This window comes from Panthera uncia, chromosome A2, assembly GCF_023721935.1.
Source record: "Panthera uncia isolate 11264 chromosome A2, Puncia_PCG_1.0, whole genome shotgun sequence".
NCBI classification, from domain to species: domain Eukaryota; kingdom Metazoa; phylum Chordata; class Mammalia; order Carnivora; family Felidae; genus Panthera; species Panthera uncia.
The window spans coordinates 149,142,933-149,160,061 of NC_064816.1; the positions used below are offsets into that span (position 1 = coordinate 149,142,933).

Sequence of the window (17,129 nt, forward strand, 5' to 3'; positions counted from 1 at the left end):
CAGCATCTTGCCCATTAGCCTTTGTGTTCTTTCCCCTCTTTCAGCAACCGCTTCCCCAGAGATACATCTAATAAAAGAATAGGACACATTACTCTTCACATTTACATCTTCAGAAACAGTAAGAAGCGGAAGTGTGACACAGCTTTTCACATTCTCCAATCTCCTATGAGTCAATAAACAGAAAAAGGGAGCAGAAAGTCAGATTTGGATATAGAATTCAGGTTTTTTTTCTTTCAAAGACACATTTTATACAACTTTCAACATTTATACTTTCAAACAAAATGAGCAAAAAATACACCGAGTGCTAAAAAAATCAAAACAGAAGTAATACAATTTTAATTTCAATATTTTAAAATACAGAAATTGGAAAGTAAGAATACTAAATACAACTTGAAACAAGTCACTTGTCCTCCCCTAGAATAACCAATGTAAGCTACTTGAAGACTTACAAAGTGAAAACAGAAACAAAATAAATACTGTACACTTTCCCTGCCTGCAGGCAAAAGATGGGAAATACTGTTATGAATCCAAAAAAAATGCTCTTAAAGCTTCCGCATCCCATTTCCCAGCCACACCCCACTCTGTTGTCACACCGTGTGCTTCTGTATTCAAAGGACACACATGTGCACACATACCGACTGCCTATACAAACAGACAAGACACTACTCCGCAGACACCCCAAACAAGAAAGGGTAACAGTCACCTTGGACCATGGGCATAAAAATCAGTTAAGGAAAGTCAGTCAGGCTAGCAAAACGTTACTACAAAACTAGTAAATACCATAGCCAACAACTGTCCCCTTTTCAAATTTCACAGATTTAAAACCCCTAAAACCAATACTACCCCCGCATCACCACCCTCTACACCCCGCCCACCCCCCAAAAAAAACCTGCTGAAGCACTGGCAAAGTTAGACATTTCACAGTAAATGTGAAAATTCATATTATATAATCTCTTAGAATGAACCTTTTCACCCTCTTTCCACAGCATGAAACTGTTATGGCTTAATTTATATTAAAAGTAGAAAAGTCTTGTCGGAAGGAAATAGTCTGCAAGGGTGCACTGTGCTCCCTGATCAGTGCTATTTCACACCTAACAACTGCATGAATCGCTTTTGCAGTCAGAAGCTGTTTTTGAGAAAACTGAGGTTATTATAGCTTTTGATTCAGTCTAACCATAAATGTAAGGCCCTTAGTTTGGTTTAGGTTTCTTTTGCAAGATAAAATAACCTTGGGGTTCACTTAGCAAGTTACACCTCAGGTCCCTGACTATAGTGTGGAAGTTATATGTATGCTTTGTAAAAATAAAAGGTTACTTATGAATCTTAGAGGGAAGAAATGATTCTAGGCAAGGAATCAACTCCTCATTATAGATCACACTCAATGCTGGTAACTGTCACCAACCAAAATCCACCAAAGAAACGTAAGAAGAGTATGTCTGGGTTATTTTATTCCTGCAAAGTACTATATATTCCAGCACTTATGACCATTGTTTTGGTGAAAAATCTTGGGGACAAAGAGCTGACATCTTGAAAAGGAAATGGCCAAAATAAAACTGGGTGGAGGCAAGGTTTATCTTTATGATCAGGTTCCATTTAGGACTGATTTCCAAAATAAAAGTGGATTCAGAATGTCACAGGTCTTGCATAGGTTTATAAACTACTTGGAGGTCAAGGGCTACGTGGTAGCCAGGGTTTATTAGTGAAATAGTGCAGAGCAGATAAACTTGGAAGATTCACTGTATGCAGTTTCAAAAAGGCTTTAACAAAAAATTTAATTTTCCACTCGATAAGACAAAGCTTGAGGACACTAGAAAGGGCACCAAGGGTGAGTCAAAGAGTCTACGGGGTAGAATGCAGGCAAATGAGTATCATATTCCCCTACCCATTATAAAGGGAAAAAATACTATAAAAGAATAAAACCACAGTCATGATAAGCTGATTGCTTTGGAAACAGGCATTTGCTTCTTAGCGACCTTACTTTTAAAATTTTGTTTCTGTAAGGGGATCAAATATTTGACTTATGGCAGGACGCTCACTGAAAAACAAACGAAAATATGAAAAGGGTTGTTAGTAAGGCTACAGTATTAAAATTACATTACGTTCGTTCATCAGCAACGTAGTAAGCATATTATTTCTTTCCCTTTCTTTCCACGTGACTTCTAGTAAGCTTATCATCGTCATCCACCACAGGAGGAGCAGAGGCTGCACAAGGTCACACAACAGGGGCTGCTTCAGGAAGCGAGGGACCCGAGGCCTAGGATCCACTGTGACCCCAGGCGAATCACTGCCCTCCTGGCTTTCGTTGGTCTCCTTTATTTACCGGCAACACTCTTTTCCTAAGCTAACGATCTGAAGCTCAGCCTTCTCAAGATTGCTTTAGGTGAAGGTCTGGGACATCCAAAAATGACTGCCGATTTTTAGCAGGGAGGGAGCCATTAGCTTAATATTTAATGGGGGAGGGGGAAGGCATTTTTGAAAAATGTTCAGGTTTACATTATTAAGCCCTCATTTCTTAACATGAAATTGTAAAATGTTTACATACTGTAGTAGTTACTCCTGGTATCGCTTCTCGGCCTTTGGGCTAAGATCAAGTGTAGTTACTCCCGGCAGTAGTAAAGTGGGCCGTACAATTACTCATCCACTCCTTGGGGACTAGCCCTATCACTACAGACAGCACCTCTTGAAAAGAGCAGAAGGGATCTTCTCCTCTGAAGATGTCCAGTCAAGTCTCCTTTCCCACTACAGTGTGTTCTCTCTCTACCCAGCAAGCTTTTCATGGCCAACTGCGAGCTGGCTTTGTTGGTTCCCGTCTTTTGACCATCTTATATTTTTTCCCTGGCTCCTTGGGTAGCTGCTGAACCATTTTCACTCCATGACTTATTTTACCTTTATCTAGTACCTGAAGAGTCTGTGGAGCAGCACCGACCTAATTCTTCTTTGAGCAAAACCTCAAACCACCTTTGAGTTCCTTTAAACCATCGTGACAGCTACTTGTTGTTATCCATAAACCCTTATCCATAAACTAGCTCATTTCTTTTTCTTCCACTTCAAGCACTAATTCTGATTTTCACTCAATGCCTTGTTAGAGATGCTTCTGATGTTTTAGGTACCATGCTCTGGGCATGTATTGTATATGAAACAAAATTTATGAGTAATAGTTTTCACTTAAAAATGCATAGGGGCGCCTGGGTGGCGCAGTCGGTTAAGCGTCCGACTTCAGCCAGGTCACGATCTCGCGGTCCGTGAGTTCGAGCCCCGCGTCAGGCTCTGGGCTGATGGCTCGGAGCCTGGAGCCTGTTTCCGATTCTGTGTCTCCCTCTCTCTCTGCCCCTCCCCTGTTCATACTCTGTCTCTCTCTCTGTCCCAAAAATAAATAAAAAACGTTGAAAAAAAAATTTAAAAAAAAAAAAAATGCATAGAGATGTGCACGGTCAGTTGTAACTTAAATAATGATAAATTCTCGGTAAGTAGGACGTGTTAATAATTAAGGAATGTTTTTCTACGTTTTTCCTAACCGCGTTTTTGTCCATACTTACAAATGAGAAAACCAAGACTCAGAAAGGGTGACTTCTTTCCGGACACACAGCTGATGCATGAACGGTAGAACTTGGGACAAAAACCCAGGTTCGTGCTCCCTTCCATGTTACACCACACCCCTCTACTACCAACATGAAATTAGTAACTTCTGAAATCTTTCTACTACCAACATTAAAATATTAACTTCTGAAAAATTAAAAAAAAAAAAAACAACCTTCCACTTCTTTGAAACTATTAAAGTTATGTTTTGTTTTTTTTTTTAAATACATGGGCCCTCTTTTGCATAAGTTTGCTTAGAAATGAAACTAATACTGCTTATTTCTTGGAGAAGATACCTTCAAGAGCAGAGACCGCAAGTTCAACTTTAAATTCCCCCACAGTACTAAGTAGTGCTGGGCACACAGGTGTTTCGTAAATACCTGCTGCTAGTATACGAGTCAATACAGTAGAGTTCATTTAAAAGGCAATAATTAGGATTACTAAAAAAACAGAACAGTATTCAAGCTAAGTATTTAAGTTGTGATAAAGATGGGCTTGTTTTCTCTGAGTTTACAAGGCGATTTCAGTCAGAATTTTTAACTCTGTATGCTTAAAACTTAACTGATGCTTACGAAGTTCAGTGTATTTCTAGGACGCCAAACTACTATCAACTGCCAGCTTTGTATTATTTACATCGTTAATCAATCCTGGAAAGCATGTTGTGTGACATTATGAGTTACAGTACAGGGGGTCCCAGGTTAACAGAAGTCACTTATTTGAATCAATACAGAAAAACCATGATCTACTAGTACCATTAAAATCACGTATGTTAAGTCGCAATTGTTTTTACCTATTTATTTGCATGTGATCAGCTAAATGCCACCACTGTTGTCTCCTTGTCTATGCTGCAGTGTCCGGGTGGTAGTATGGTTTATAAAGGAGACAGAGGAAAACATGAAAGGTTGTCTACAGCGGAGTCCAGACCCTGGCTGCAGTCATCTCAAAGTTCAGTCATTTCCATGAGATAAAAGGATGCATCACAGCCAGTAACTTTAGAAGACCTTTGACTAGGAGACTCACTGGGCCAGTAGGCTGAATTTTCACCAATTCAGAGAAAGATACATGAATTCTGTTTCAGTGGTTATATCATACTACCGAAAGCTGTTTTTTGGTTGTTTTAACTTGGCCCGTTAATGGGCTAAATGTGCCAAAAATGAATCCACAGTACCTTCACTTAATACTTTTACATACTGGCTACTTAAAATTAGTATTTATTGGCCGAAGTACACAGGGTGGACACTGCTCCCCACTTTAATTCATAAAAATAAATCGATCTTCATTTTTATAGCTAAAGAAAAGAGGTCAGGTAATTAAAAACACTTAGAGCTAAGAAAAATGTAAAGAAAACGAACCCAGATCATGATGTAGCCGGAAGAAGAAATTATAAATTCTTATTTCTTAAACCCAAACAAAATCATGGGAACTCTAACACTAAAACGGTGTCTGCAGAAAACCAAAACGTCACAATAATACATTGGGAGGTAGGAGAATCAGTCAAACCCCAACTTTTGACAACTTGAGATCCAATGACCAAACAAATAACTGATTATACCCATCTCCTTAACTAGTTTTGGCATAGTGTAGACAGAGTTTAAGTAGGCCGTTTATAGACATTTAGTATTTCCATACCAATTCTTTTTCCTGACACCCAGTTAAGACCCAGACTTTGGTCCAGTCGCTTGGACCAGAAAGGCTAATTCATAAGCTAGTTTATATTTATTCCATGAAATACTGGAATAGAGACAGAGTAAGAAATATTTCTCTTTGAAAATACACATTTGAATACAAGCATGAAAGATGATGGTATAGGTTTTTTTCTTAGCTCTTCAAGTGACACTTAATACAGAAGGGAATGTCCTGCTACCTTGCTGAGTAAAAAAGAGACAAATCCACAATATGGCCATATTTCTTCTCCATAAAAATAAATTTTATCTTATTTGCCTATATTTTCTTTGTAGAAACTTGTAAAATGTTCTATTGTCAGAATTGGGAATATCTCCACCCCACCCCCAGAAATCACTTATTTTTATGCCATGGGGGAGAAAAGGGAAAATATAAGCTATTAGAGCAACTGAAAACTGGCATTTAGTAAGAACTGTGCATAAAGGAGATAAACGATTCCTTAAAGCTTGACCAGATGCTTAATCTCAATATGCACTGGTTAAGTTAGGACATACGGAAGAAACTGCAAGAAGCACCATTTTACTCCAGATCCGTATCTTAAATAATTCCTTAGAAAGTTAAGAAATAAGAAACTAGACACACATACACCCAAAAGATCTACTCCAACATGCTTGCTTCTATACAACTTAATATAGTATAGTCCTATTATATTACGGCTTATTATGCAGATTTGAATACACTAAGTCAAACCATATCTCATATTTTCCAACAAGTTAGATACACACGGAATAAAAGCGTCATAAAATATAACCTCTGTGGCAGGTGCTCGTCCTGCCCTCCAACACCAGCAGTATGAAGAAGGCCCTCTGTAGTTACAAATGTATTTGAAAAACTATAAACATGACAATTTAACCAAACTTATGATCCTTTCCCCAAAGGTAGGAAAAAGATATTAAAGCTGTTCTCTTTGGGACCCAGATATCATCAGCAAAAATGAAAATGCAAGAAGCCTATTTATATATAATTAGAAGAAAACTGCAATGTCAAACGAAATGCGAAATGTGGGATCTTTTATGTAATTCTTACACGTTGGCTACGAAAGTGTTTCCCTGCAAAGAGAAGAGTCTTGTGTCGTCACAAAATGATGGGGAGTGCAGAGGGAAGGTGGGATGTAAGGTAATCGACCTGGATAACAGTATGCACCTTGGATGTTAGCAAAAGCGAAGCTAATAGCTTATAAAAAACACATGAAATATATAAAATAAAATGATTTTCATATACATCTTAATTTAAAATAATTAATGCATCAAATCCCTGTTTAAGACTTTAACCTGAATATCAAATTTAAGAGTCCAGACTAGTTACTGTTACTGTGGCTCCTCCCCACATGTAACATACACACTATCAAAAATAATTTAAAAACTTTCACATTCTTAAATCTAAATTAGTGAGATATTTCTCCAGAAATCTTCCAAATAAATAGCTTTAAAAAAGAAAGAATTTAAAAGCTGTTAACTTTAAAAAAAAAAAATCTGTTAAATAAATTATTGATAATTCTTTACCTTACTACTGAAAATAAATCAAGACACTACCAACAACAAAATGAAATTCAAGCCCTGACAAGAGACCTTTCCCAGTTCAAGGTCTCTTTTTAAGGTTCTACCCTCCTTCTTCCTCTCCCCCACCAGGTCCAAAACGGTTATTGCTGAGTGGGTGTGGCACAGTGAAAATGCAGCATCAGGTTCATTTTGTTCTTCAGGCAGTGTTCTCTACTGTACATGCAAACCGCGTCAGGCGAGGGCCCGGCCGGAGCTCCAGGCTCCTGCGCCCCCGAAACCAGTCTGTCTCCAAAGGGAAGAATGGCCACAGCAGCAGCCCCGTCACACAAAGAAACGGGCGTGGCCATTTCTGTTCAACTTAAGGATCTTCCCAAGACGTTGCTTGGCTGTTGCCATTCCTTTTTTCGGACGTTTACCTATAAAACACCAACAACAGTGTAAATCATAATGAAAATCATTCTCGACAGACAGCACTTGGAGGACCTAAAGGGAGAGCTGTACGGAAAGCAAGCCTTCTAGGTGTTCCGATCGGGCAAAGTCACGCTCCTGGAATCCTGTTGCTTCAAACTTCCACCTCAGCCCTTGAGAGATACAGGCCAACCTCCTTCACAGGACTTACCAGGCCATCCGTCCCTCAGTCTGATCCCTGCCGATCTCTTGAGCATGAGCTCTAACCGGATTCCTGCGTCATCCGGTGCTTCAGTGACGAAACGGTGGGTCCCTAAATACCACCCCCCCCCCTACTGTTTCTCACCTTTGTACCATGGGCCATCCCATCTCCTTCACGCTCTCTGTGGTCCACCCTGTCACTTCCCCAACCCGGCCTGGCTAACCCCTTAACCTCCCTTTTCGGGATCCACCTCCTCTTCCAGAAAGCCACTCCCAATCCTCACGGCCGACCTAGGTATCCTTCTGTTCCCACGGGCATCTCTGTTCGCACAACAACCTCTGCAAGCTGCCATCACCGCACCATCCCTCAGGCATCAGGCTGTCAGCAGCTGCAGGGCAAACCACTATACGAGGCCATCGAAACTGCCACCAGCACCGCCACACACAAAATTATACTCAGCCTACCTTTTGTTGCCTGGTTGCTGATAGGTGGTGGATTTGATGCAGGTCTCTTGGTGGGGTGAAGGGGCACTGAAAAGGAAGTTTCACCAACTGGCCTTTCTGGGCTTATACTGCCATTATTCATCTGGCACGCCCCTGAAATCAAGCTTGAATTCTGCGTATACTTTCCATTTTGAGGGCTTGAGCCACTGCTGTCCACAGAATTTCTACTTTGTACCTTCTGAATGATTTCGGATGAACCTTCCTTTTTGATGCATTTCTGGCCTCTACTAAGATCCTAAAAAAGGAAGGAAATAAGGCCGGATTTTGAGAGTCCTTTAAGATAAGTGAGGTATTTACCCTCTCTATTCAATAGCAAGTCAAGAGAGAGAAGAAATAGACTACAGAACTGCGGTTTTTGTAAAATGTGGCAGCCACAGAAGACCACCCCTTCAGGATGGCCATGTCACTCCAAAACCCAACAGCACGAACGGATTCGAGTAGTGAAGTTTGCACAGTAACTTAAGTCCAAAAGAAAACTTTTTTATTTACATATTTATATATACACACATATATAGTTTTATTTACATAATTTATAATTTATATATACATAGCTTATATTTTTTAAATGTTTATTCATTTTTGAGAGAGAGAGAGTGCGCGAGCACGCATGAGTAGGGGAGGAAGGCAGGGTGGGAAGGACTGAGGATAGGAAGCAGGCTCTGTGCTGACAGCAGTGATCCTGATGAGGGCTTCAAACTTCCCAACTGTGAGATCATGATCTGAGCTGAAGTCGGTCACTCAACCGACTGAGCCACCCAGGCACCCCACTTATAATTTATGTATATAAATACCTCTTTCCCTAAATGTATATATTTGTATAAGTACATATAATACATAAAGTATATTATACTGCAGCATGGCACTGTGCGTGTGCCATGGTATGACATGGAAGGAACACGGGGATGGGGTATGTGGACCTACCATTTCCTTAGCATAACACAGCTCCCATGTATGGTGCAATGCACTATCTTTTTTAGAATCTAACCTCTGTTAAGTTTCATCTCCACTGTATGTAAGTTGTGTGCTAAGAAAAGCCCCTGGATGCTGAGCCCCAAGTCTGATTTTTCTCTAACAATTCTTCCTTCAGTCTCTTCAAGATCAATGAGTGAACCATTAGGAAAAACAAACAGTGCTACTGACTGGTAGGTCTTGAAACCAATGGAAAGGGTCATCACCAGAATTAAAAAAGGAAAGGAAAATACAAACTTGAAAAGAGCATACATCTGATGTGATGTTTCATGCAACCAGTTGTATATGTGTGTATGATATAAAATAAATTCCTGATTCCGTAATGGTCAAATAAGTTTTAAAAACAGCATTAAACACAGACTTGCTTTAAATTAGTCTTACAAATCTGTCTGAGGATGAGAAAACAATTGTTATGATTTGACATGGCTCTCTATAAAACCTCTCTAGCTTACAGGCAAAAGAAATCTGATATTTTCTAAGGCGATCTTGCTAATTATGTGCTTTACTTCTTTATTTTCAAAGACAACAATAAAAACAACAGCTAGATTCAGGGGCGCCTGGGTGGCTCAGTTAGTTGAGAGTCCAACTCTTGATTTTGGCTCAGGTCATGATCCCAGGGTCGTGGAATCAAGCCCCACACTGGGCTCTGTGCTGAGTGTGGAGCCTGCTTAAGATTCTCTTTCCTTCCCTCCCTCCCTCCTCCCCCCCATCCCCTTCCCTCCCTCGCATGCTCTCTCTTTAAAATTAAAAAAATATAAAAAACAAAAGATTCAAATAATAGCTTATTTTTAATATTGAATCCTATAATACTAACAAATTATAAATTGTATGACCAGTGAGGTACTATAAAATCATACACTGAATGAGTGAATTACTAATAGTTAAAGGATTCCTTCCTTGACCTTTGATTCTGGAGCATATTCTTCTATTAAAAGAACTTGTACTTACGAAAGTTTGCCTTAAAAAAATAACTTGGCTATTTTTCTTATGGTAAAATCGATAGCTATTTAGAAAATGTGGATAAGCCAAATGAAGAAAATAAAAACCACACATAAAATCCACTGCTCAGAGTATGCTTGGCGTTGGGAAGGTTAGGGGACTCAACTCTACCACATGAGAATTTTGATTCTTCCTCTGTCATTTTCCAAGGTTTGCAGCAAAAGGTCGTATCACTTTCCTTGTATGGTGCTACTGGTAAGGCTGTGGCTTTTCAAAAAGCTATTTTGGGTTCATTTTGTTTGGTATAAGCAATAATACACTGGGATCCCAAGACATCAAGTGTCTCTTCTCTTAGAGCAGGGGCTCCTAATCTGGAGTCAGTGGATGGTCTGGGGTAAGGATGGGACACAAACCGTGAGAAAATTCTATGCAAAAATCAGTATTTATGATGAACATTTTTTTGGAAAGAGAATCTATAACTGTCATCAAATTTCAAAGAAATTTACTATCTAAAAATGTTCAAGAAACACTGTCAGAGATTAAAAAGAGATCTTCATGGTACTTTTTTTCCCTTTCACTCTACCCAGACATAACTTAAAAGTGTTGGCGTCAGGAGTTTTTAACTTTCCTTATATCAACTATTCTTTTCCAGATCACATTATATCCACATGGCTTGCATTAGTTGTTACATCGGAAACCCGTAAGGAGGAGAGCTGTTAAATGTGCATTTAACTGTAAAGTATTTTTTTACCTTTACAGATCGAACAGTTGATTACTGGTTGCAGTAAAAAAAAAAAAAAAAAAAATAGAAAGCAAAAAGAGTTAATAACAATCTTCATTCTCCTTTTGATGTTCCAAGCCTGGCACATACCTGAAGATGAAATCTGGAAGTGGTATCCAACTGTTTTCTCCAGGAAGAACTCCTCAAGTCTTGATCTTCAGTCTTGACATGGTACCCTAAAGAGATGTTTTAATTAAATCACCTCCGTACAGACTTGATCATAATGAACAAAATTCGCCTAATGTTTAAAAGTGAAAGTACATTTAGGTGGACATTTTATTAAAAAACAAAACAAAAAACAAAACAGTATGTTAACCCTTTAGGTACTTATGCACATACTTTCACCACACTTGTTTCCCTCCCAAGAATAAAACAGCCACCAGCTCACAATCTAACACATTAAACCTTTCAATTCTCTCCAAGACTGTCTTTCTATGACAGGTTTTGTGCCAGATGCTGGAAGATCTAGAGTCAAATTCTAAGGCCATCTGTTGGAGATGAGAAACCAAATGCAACATACTCTAAAACTGGTATATTTTTCCATAGAGAATAAAGGCATATGTTTGCCTGAATTCCGCAGTATTTTCCTAGAAGCCTTCTTTTCAAGGGACCAGAGAAATTACAAGGAGACACAATGGTGTGGACAGACAGATAAACCCAGACCTGAATCTGAGTTTTTCCATTACCAATGCATCTTCAGGCAAGTTATCTCTAAACCTCAGTTTCCTATTCTACAATAAGCCCAGATTCTGAGATCAGACAGTCCTGGGTTTAAATTCCAATACCAACAAATAATAGCTATGTAATACTATAATAGCTATGTAAGTACTGTAAGTACAGGCAAGTTCACTTAGCTTTATTAAGTCTTCTTGCCTCCTCCTATAAAAGCGTTATTACATACACCAAAATGTTGTTTCAAGGACTAAATGAAATGGATGTCAAGTATCTGGCAGACAATTCACACAACTAGGTGGGAATGAACACAATTTCTACAACAGGAATTTTGTTCTAATGTGGTACCGTCTTCTCCCCCTGTCTTCCTCAGACTTTCGGTAGACAAAATCTTCCCCCAAGGCACAGAGAACAAAAACACTACATAACATCACTAATACTGTCACTGAGTCTTCTCTTCCCCAGTACTTCTTTTTCAAGTAGGAGAGAGAATATTCTCAACCAGAAAGAGATCAAAACTTGTTTCCCCTCCCATGAAAGGCAAGAGGGTTGACGGTTCAAGCCTAGCAGACCATGTGAGATGCCTCAACATTCTTTCCACTCTGAACAGCTTAGGAAAGGGAAATAGTACTAACTATCTTGCAACAGAACTGGTAGGATTATGCCAGTGAACATGACTCTCCAGCCATTAATTTACATTTTGAGTTCTTATACTTGCATCTTGTATACATCAACATTATGCATTTTTTGGCCAATAAGCGTAACACCATCTCCAACTAAAGATGTCCGATCAAGAGTTCTTATTCATAATCTTTAACTGCAGCTAGGATTACAGAGCTATTAGTTGGGGGAGACATGTTACATTTTAGAGACTAATTTATGTTTCTTACCACATTCCACTGGTTTGTCACAGCGATACACCTGTCTGACCTCATGGTTACTGCTGTGGCAGCCGCTGGGATCCTGGAGAGAGTCTCTTTCACCATTGCAGTCTGTGCTTTGTATCTGCCTTTGTAAACATGTGGAATAGTGCAACCCTGCCATAGACAGCATGCCCTGAATCGCTTCTTCCTCTGTGCTCGTCGAGGTAGGACATTCCCTAAAGAGAAGGTAAGTAAAAGGACAAGAGTTTATTTATTCTTTTGACACTTTTTGGTAAAATTTAAAATAAAAAAATGTTTTCATATCATTTATATCACAATGTAATAACACCACTACCATCAATAAGCCTAACTTTTTTTTGAGAGAGAGCACACATACACATGAACAGGGGAGGGGCGGAGAGAGAGGGAGACAGAGAATCTCAAGCAGGCTTCATGCCTAGCACAGAACCTGACACAGGATTCAATCCTACGACTGTGAAATCATGACCTGAGCTGAAATCAAGAGTCAGACACTTAACCGACTGAGCCACCCAGGCACCCCAAGCCTACCTTTTAACTGGAATTTCATTCCTAGATGGCTTCTGGCCCTTTTGAACAAAGTTCCTCATCACAGTAGAGTCCTCCTTGAAGTTTGATGTTATTTCTTGTTTCTTTTCATCACCTGAACTTTCAGACTCTTCAGTGGTAAAATTATTTTTCTGAGATAATAAATAATTAAATGGAAGCAAATAATGTAAGAAATCTGAGTAAGTCTGTACTAACCAAAAACACTTTATCAGTCTAGGCAAAGTCAGAATCTTAATTATCATGGAATTATTTCTGTATTTCATATGACAGCTAAAGTTTCTAGCAATTACAGTACGTACCTCCTTAGTACAAAAACATACAGTACAGGATTTCTTTAAAGTAAAATGAAATATAACCTATGAGAAATATAAGAAGAGTATTTCCACCCACCCTTTCTAAAACGAGACAAAAGCCACATTTATCAAATGTAAATAGTCTGTGACTGGGGGTATGTGTGCACGTGCATGTGTGTAATCACCATTACAGGGAAGACCGGGTCCACAAAGGTCATGGAGACGGGCTTTGGGAAAAGCTGTCATTTACTTTCCTCGTAGGTAAAGGAAAGTAGGTGTTCATCTTTCCATCAAAGATTGCAGTAGTCACAGGGGTTTGGGCATACCAGTGCAGTGCAGTCAGGTCCAGAGTCTTCTGAATCAGAAATATCAGAATATTCTGATGATCGATTCCTGAGTTCTGATTTCACACTTGTAAAAAACCCTACAAAGGAAAAGGAAGAGGGAAAAAGGAAAGTCAGTGGAAGCTTATGAGCAAGGTGGTACCTGAAGTTGGTCCAGCCTCCAGGTCTATCTCGACTGCCCCGCTCTCCCCTTTCCCACTGCTTTCATTTTGTTCATTTCTTTCTTCCCCCAGAGACTTTCTCCCTAATTGACCATGATACAGACTGAACTGTACTCTTAAAACGTTTGTGGCATTCACTGAACATGATGATATAGTCCTCATTTGCGTGGAAATTTTGTTATTTCTTTCCAGGAAAAAACCTCCGATGCTAAAATTAGCTACAAGATGCTTTTCACTTTCCCTTTTGCATTCTTTCGCTCAACAAAAAACAAAAAGATAACTCTCCTAAACCGAAAAAGCATTCACGTGGATAGCGAATTCAAGAAGTGTGAAAACCAGGCTTTGCCACTGCCCTTCTCTCCCACGTGGCATCACCACATGACAACTGTCTGCTAATCCCACCGATGAGCTGCCTTCCCCCTGGCGTGTGAACACATGCACAGCCACACCAAATTTACTTGGAATTAGCAGGAACTGACGTATCCAAAACAGACTTGATGTTAATTTTTCTTGTCATTATCAAAATATTTAACTACTTTTTAAAACGGAAGCGTACACAGAGGCTCTGAAAAATGCTAAGAAATGAAGACTTCATTCAAACAAGAACGATCTCAAGAAGGAGGAAGTGTTACTATTTGTCATGCTGACAATAACCAAGCAGAGGTCGTCCTGTCAACAGGCAATCAAATAAAACAATATATGGATTACTAACAGCTTCAGACCAGCCAACTGTACTGCCTCCTAATTCTGAAAACCACACACGTTAGCTAAAATTATTTATGAGGCTGTATTAAACTGGTGACTATTTTATTATTTGGAGTAGAGGCCCATAAAACGCACAGGCTTCCATGTGACTCTTGATAAAAACTGTCACTAGACAAAGGTGTCACTGACCAGCACGTATCCTTGTCACTAAAAATGCCTTCCCTGTGCATTACACCTCACTTGGCATCCGCACCCACATTTCCCCGATGGACAAACTACTCGGAAACACTTCAGATTTCTCAAAAGAGTATTAGGGACACGACGATTTTCAATCCTGCCACGAATTTAAGAATCTTAAAGTTAGCAAGATACTTTACACATTATCACATTGGTAATAAGCAGACCTTTAAAGCGACCATTAAAACAAACATACTGTTAAGTGGTTTTTGAGATTCTTCATTCTCCACCCCCTCTATTCCTGAACTCTCTTCCATCTTCATTTTGGCCTTTTTTGTCCTTCTCTTGTCCTCTTCATTTTCACTATCTGCTGTATAAAGACTTGGATCTGCAAAGGGCTGTCTCTCATCCCTGTACGTGGAGGGAAAAGCGACCAAGTCACAAAACAGTGCAACAATGCAGCCAAATAGTATACCCTCTCCCCTAATTTACAGTCGGAGTGGAAAACCGAGATGCTTTCCCTGTATTTGAGTCAGACGTGCAATAATATGGACTAGGGATTAAATGAACACAGGGAATCCACCGAAAACTCATCTGTATGACACTGTGATCTACTTTACATACTTAATTATCCTTCCATTTGTCAGCAATAATCGTAGATCATTATCTTTTGCTCTCCATTCAGGTACCGTGGAAGATGGCTGGAGATGTTTGTTAAATTTTCCATTCAGTTTAGAGCTCAAGATGTCCTTAAAGTACAAAAACAGAATTGAACTTAGCATCTGCCCTCAAACATGCCTGCCTGACAAAAGAAATGCAGTATACTGCTTGCTACCTTCCTCCATGGCCCTGAATCCCAAACTGTGCTAGGCAGTCCCCTAGGCCAGGGGATACACAACGTGTGGCACTAAAGCTATGTGGTTCCTAAAACCAAAGCATAAATATGGTTTATCTTTCTGTAGGGCCATCGACAATAAAACACATTCTATAAAGCAGAATGTAAAATTTACATAAAGTGAATTTAAAGATATTTCACTCTTGCAGAAAGCTGAAAAGCTAGAAAAGCAGTGCCTTAATGTATTTTAATTCTCATTTCCTTGCTTCTTCCTGCGAAGCACTAGTCCCTCCCAGTCATCCTATCCTTGACCTAATCTCTAGTCTTCCCAAGAGGCACCATCAGCAACTCACAGACCACCACCCTGCCATCACGAGGGACAAAGGCCACTGTGTGACATAAAAGAACAACAGTAGCTGGTTTTTAATAGAGAGTATTTCCTTTTGGTGGTGATTTTTTTCTTTAGTAATAAATAGAACCTTTCATAATAAGCTACGTCTTTTCCGGAGGGCTATCGGTTAAAAAGGTTTAGAACAACAAAAGCTTAAAATAGCATCAATACAATTACATAAAAATGTAAAATATTTGTTACAATTCCTGCGGAAAATCTTTAAATATTTTAAGTCAGAAGTACTTCTTTCTTATTCATTTTAAATTATTCCTATCCTTTACTTAAGATGTAAATTGATGGGTGATCTGCATCTCATCACAAACTCATTACCATGTTTTACAAAGGTCCGCCCTCTCCCCTTTGTCCATTGTGCCAGCATTTCTCTGACAGTTTCTCTGGGTTTATTCTGACCGTCTTCCTGTCCAACAGTCCCCCATGCTGGTGCTGTTGAGTCAGGGATAGGCTTTCTGTAATTGCTTTTCCCTCTGTTTCCTCAAATCCTTGTATCCACCTGACATCTTCCAGTGTTTGTCAGCTCAAATGCCACCCCACCTGAGAGGCCCTCTGACGGCCCGGCTAAAGTAGCCAGCCACGCCCCAGGCCCTTTATTCTCTTGCTCTACTGTTTTGGCTTCCTTCGTAATACTTGTTATCTGAAATTACAACATTTTAGTATATGCCTCATGTTCCATCCTTCCAACTTGAGCTAGGATGGAAGCCACACAATAGCAGAGACTTAAGTTGCGCTCACTCCAGTATCTTTTTCAGAGCCTAGAAGAGCACAGGGCATTTGGTAAACACTCAATAAACATGTCCGTAGACAAATGAGATCTATTCATCCTACTTCTACACCGATGCCTACAAAGCTGAATGAAGCCTGTTCCCTGTCATAAGCATCAGTACTGTTGACCCCTACAACGCTAAGCAAAGATTAGAAAACAAGAATGGCCACACTCTTCTTTTTATGACCCTTCTAAAGAACTTGCAGGAACAGCCAAGTCTCTTTCTGTAACAATGAAACATAATACTTGCCTCTTCCCACGGACACATCTCTAACCTTCTGAGGACCTCCCTTGTATGGAGCTCTAGGATGTCTAGATTAGAAGGAGTTCGGACATTATGATCTCGAAGTTTCCTCATCTTTCGTCGGGAATGATATGGGGAAGTTGCTTCATTTGAGGATCGTGAAACTGGACACACAGTAGGAATTCCCTGAGATTTAACTGGTTTGCCATTTTCCTCCTTTAAGAATTAAATTCAGAGTGTTTTTATGACAAGGCCACCATATATACCTGACTAAATAATCAGCCACAAAAACATTTTAGAAAACAAAAACCATTCAGTTCGATCATGTAAAAAACAAAGACCAAATCATAACACTCCTAAGACTCAACATAAGCTTTGCTGAGACCATTATTCCCCTCACTCCCCCATGTAATATACTGTGAACATATTTCTTTGATTTCAAATACCATTTTGAAAGCTGGGTTGTGTTCCACTGTATAGATATAGCATAATTTATTGACCTAAAACACACTGGT

The 17,129-nt window shown here is 39.5% G+C and overlaps 1 protein-coding gene across 4 annotated transcripts in view; it reads right to left on the reverse strand.

Annotated features, from left to right (window-relative positions):
• Nucleotides 1-4,904: 4,904 nt before the first annotated feature.
• The window catches only part of KDM7A (lysine demethylase 7A), a 44,136-nt gene continuing 31,911 nt past the window's right edge, over nucleotides 4,905-17,129 (reverse strand). For all 4 annotated transcript variants that reach the window (XM_049643042.1, XM_049643039.1, XM_049643040.1 and 1 more), the window contains 9 exons: nucleotides 16,621-16,830; nucleotides 14,988-15,112; nucleotides 14,620-14,774; nucleotides 13,303-13,400; nucleotides 12,666-12,814; nucleotides 12,123-12,331; nucleotides 10,651-10,736; nucleotides 7,833-8,106; nucleotides 4,905-7,174 (listed from right to left, as the gene is read on the reverse strand). In XM_049643042.1, the coding sequence (XP_049498999.1) occupies nucleotides 7,080-7,174; nucleotides 7,833-8,106; nucleotides 10,651-10,736; nucleotides 12,123-12,331; nucleotides 12,666-12,814; nucleotides 13,303-13,400; nucleotides 14,620-14,774; nucleotides 14,988-15,112; nucleotides 16,621-16,830 (1,401 nt within the window). In that variant the 3' untranslated portion in view covers nucleotides 4,905-7,079. The remainder of the gene's footprint in view (nucleotides 7,175-7,832; nucleotides 8,107-10,650; nucleotides 10,737-12,122; nucleotides 12,332-12,665; nucleotides 12,815-13,302; nucleotides 13,401-14,619; nucleotides 14,775-14,987; nucleotides 15,113-16,620; nucleotides 16,831-17,129) is intronic.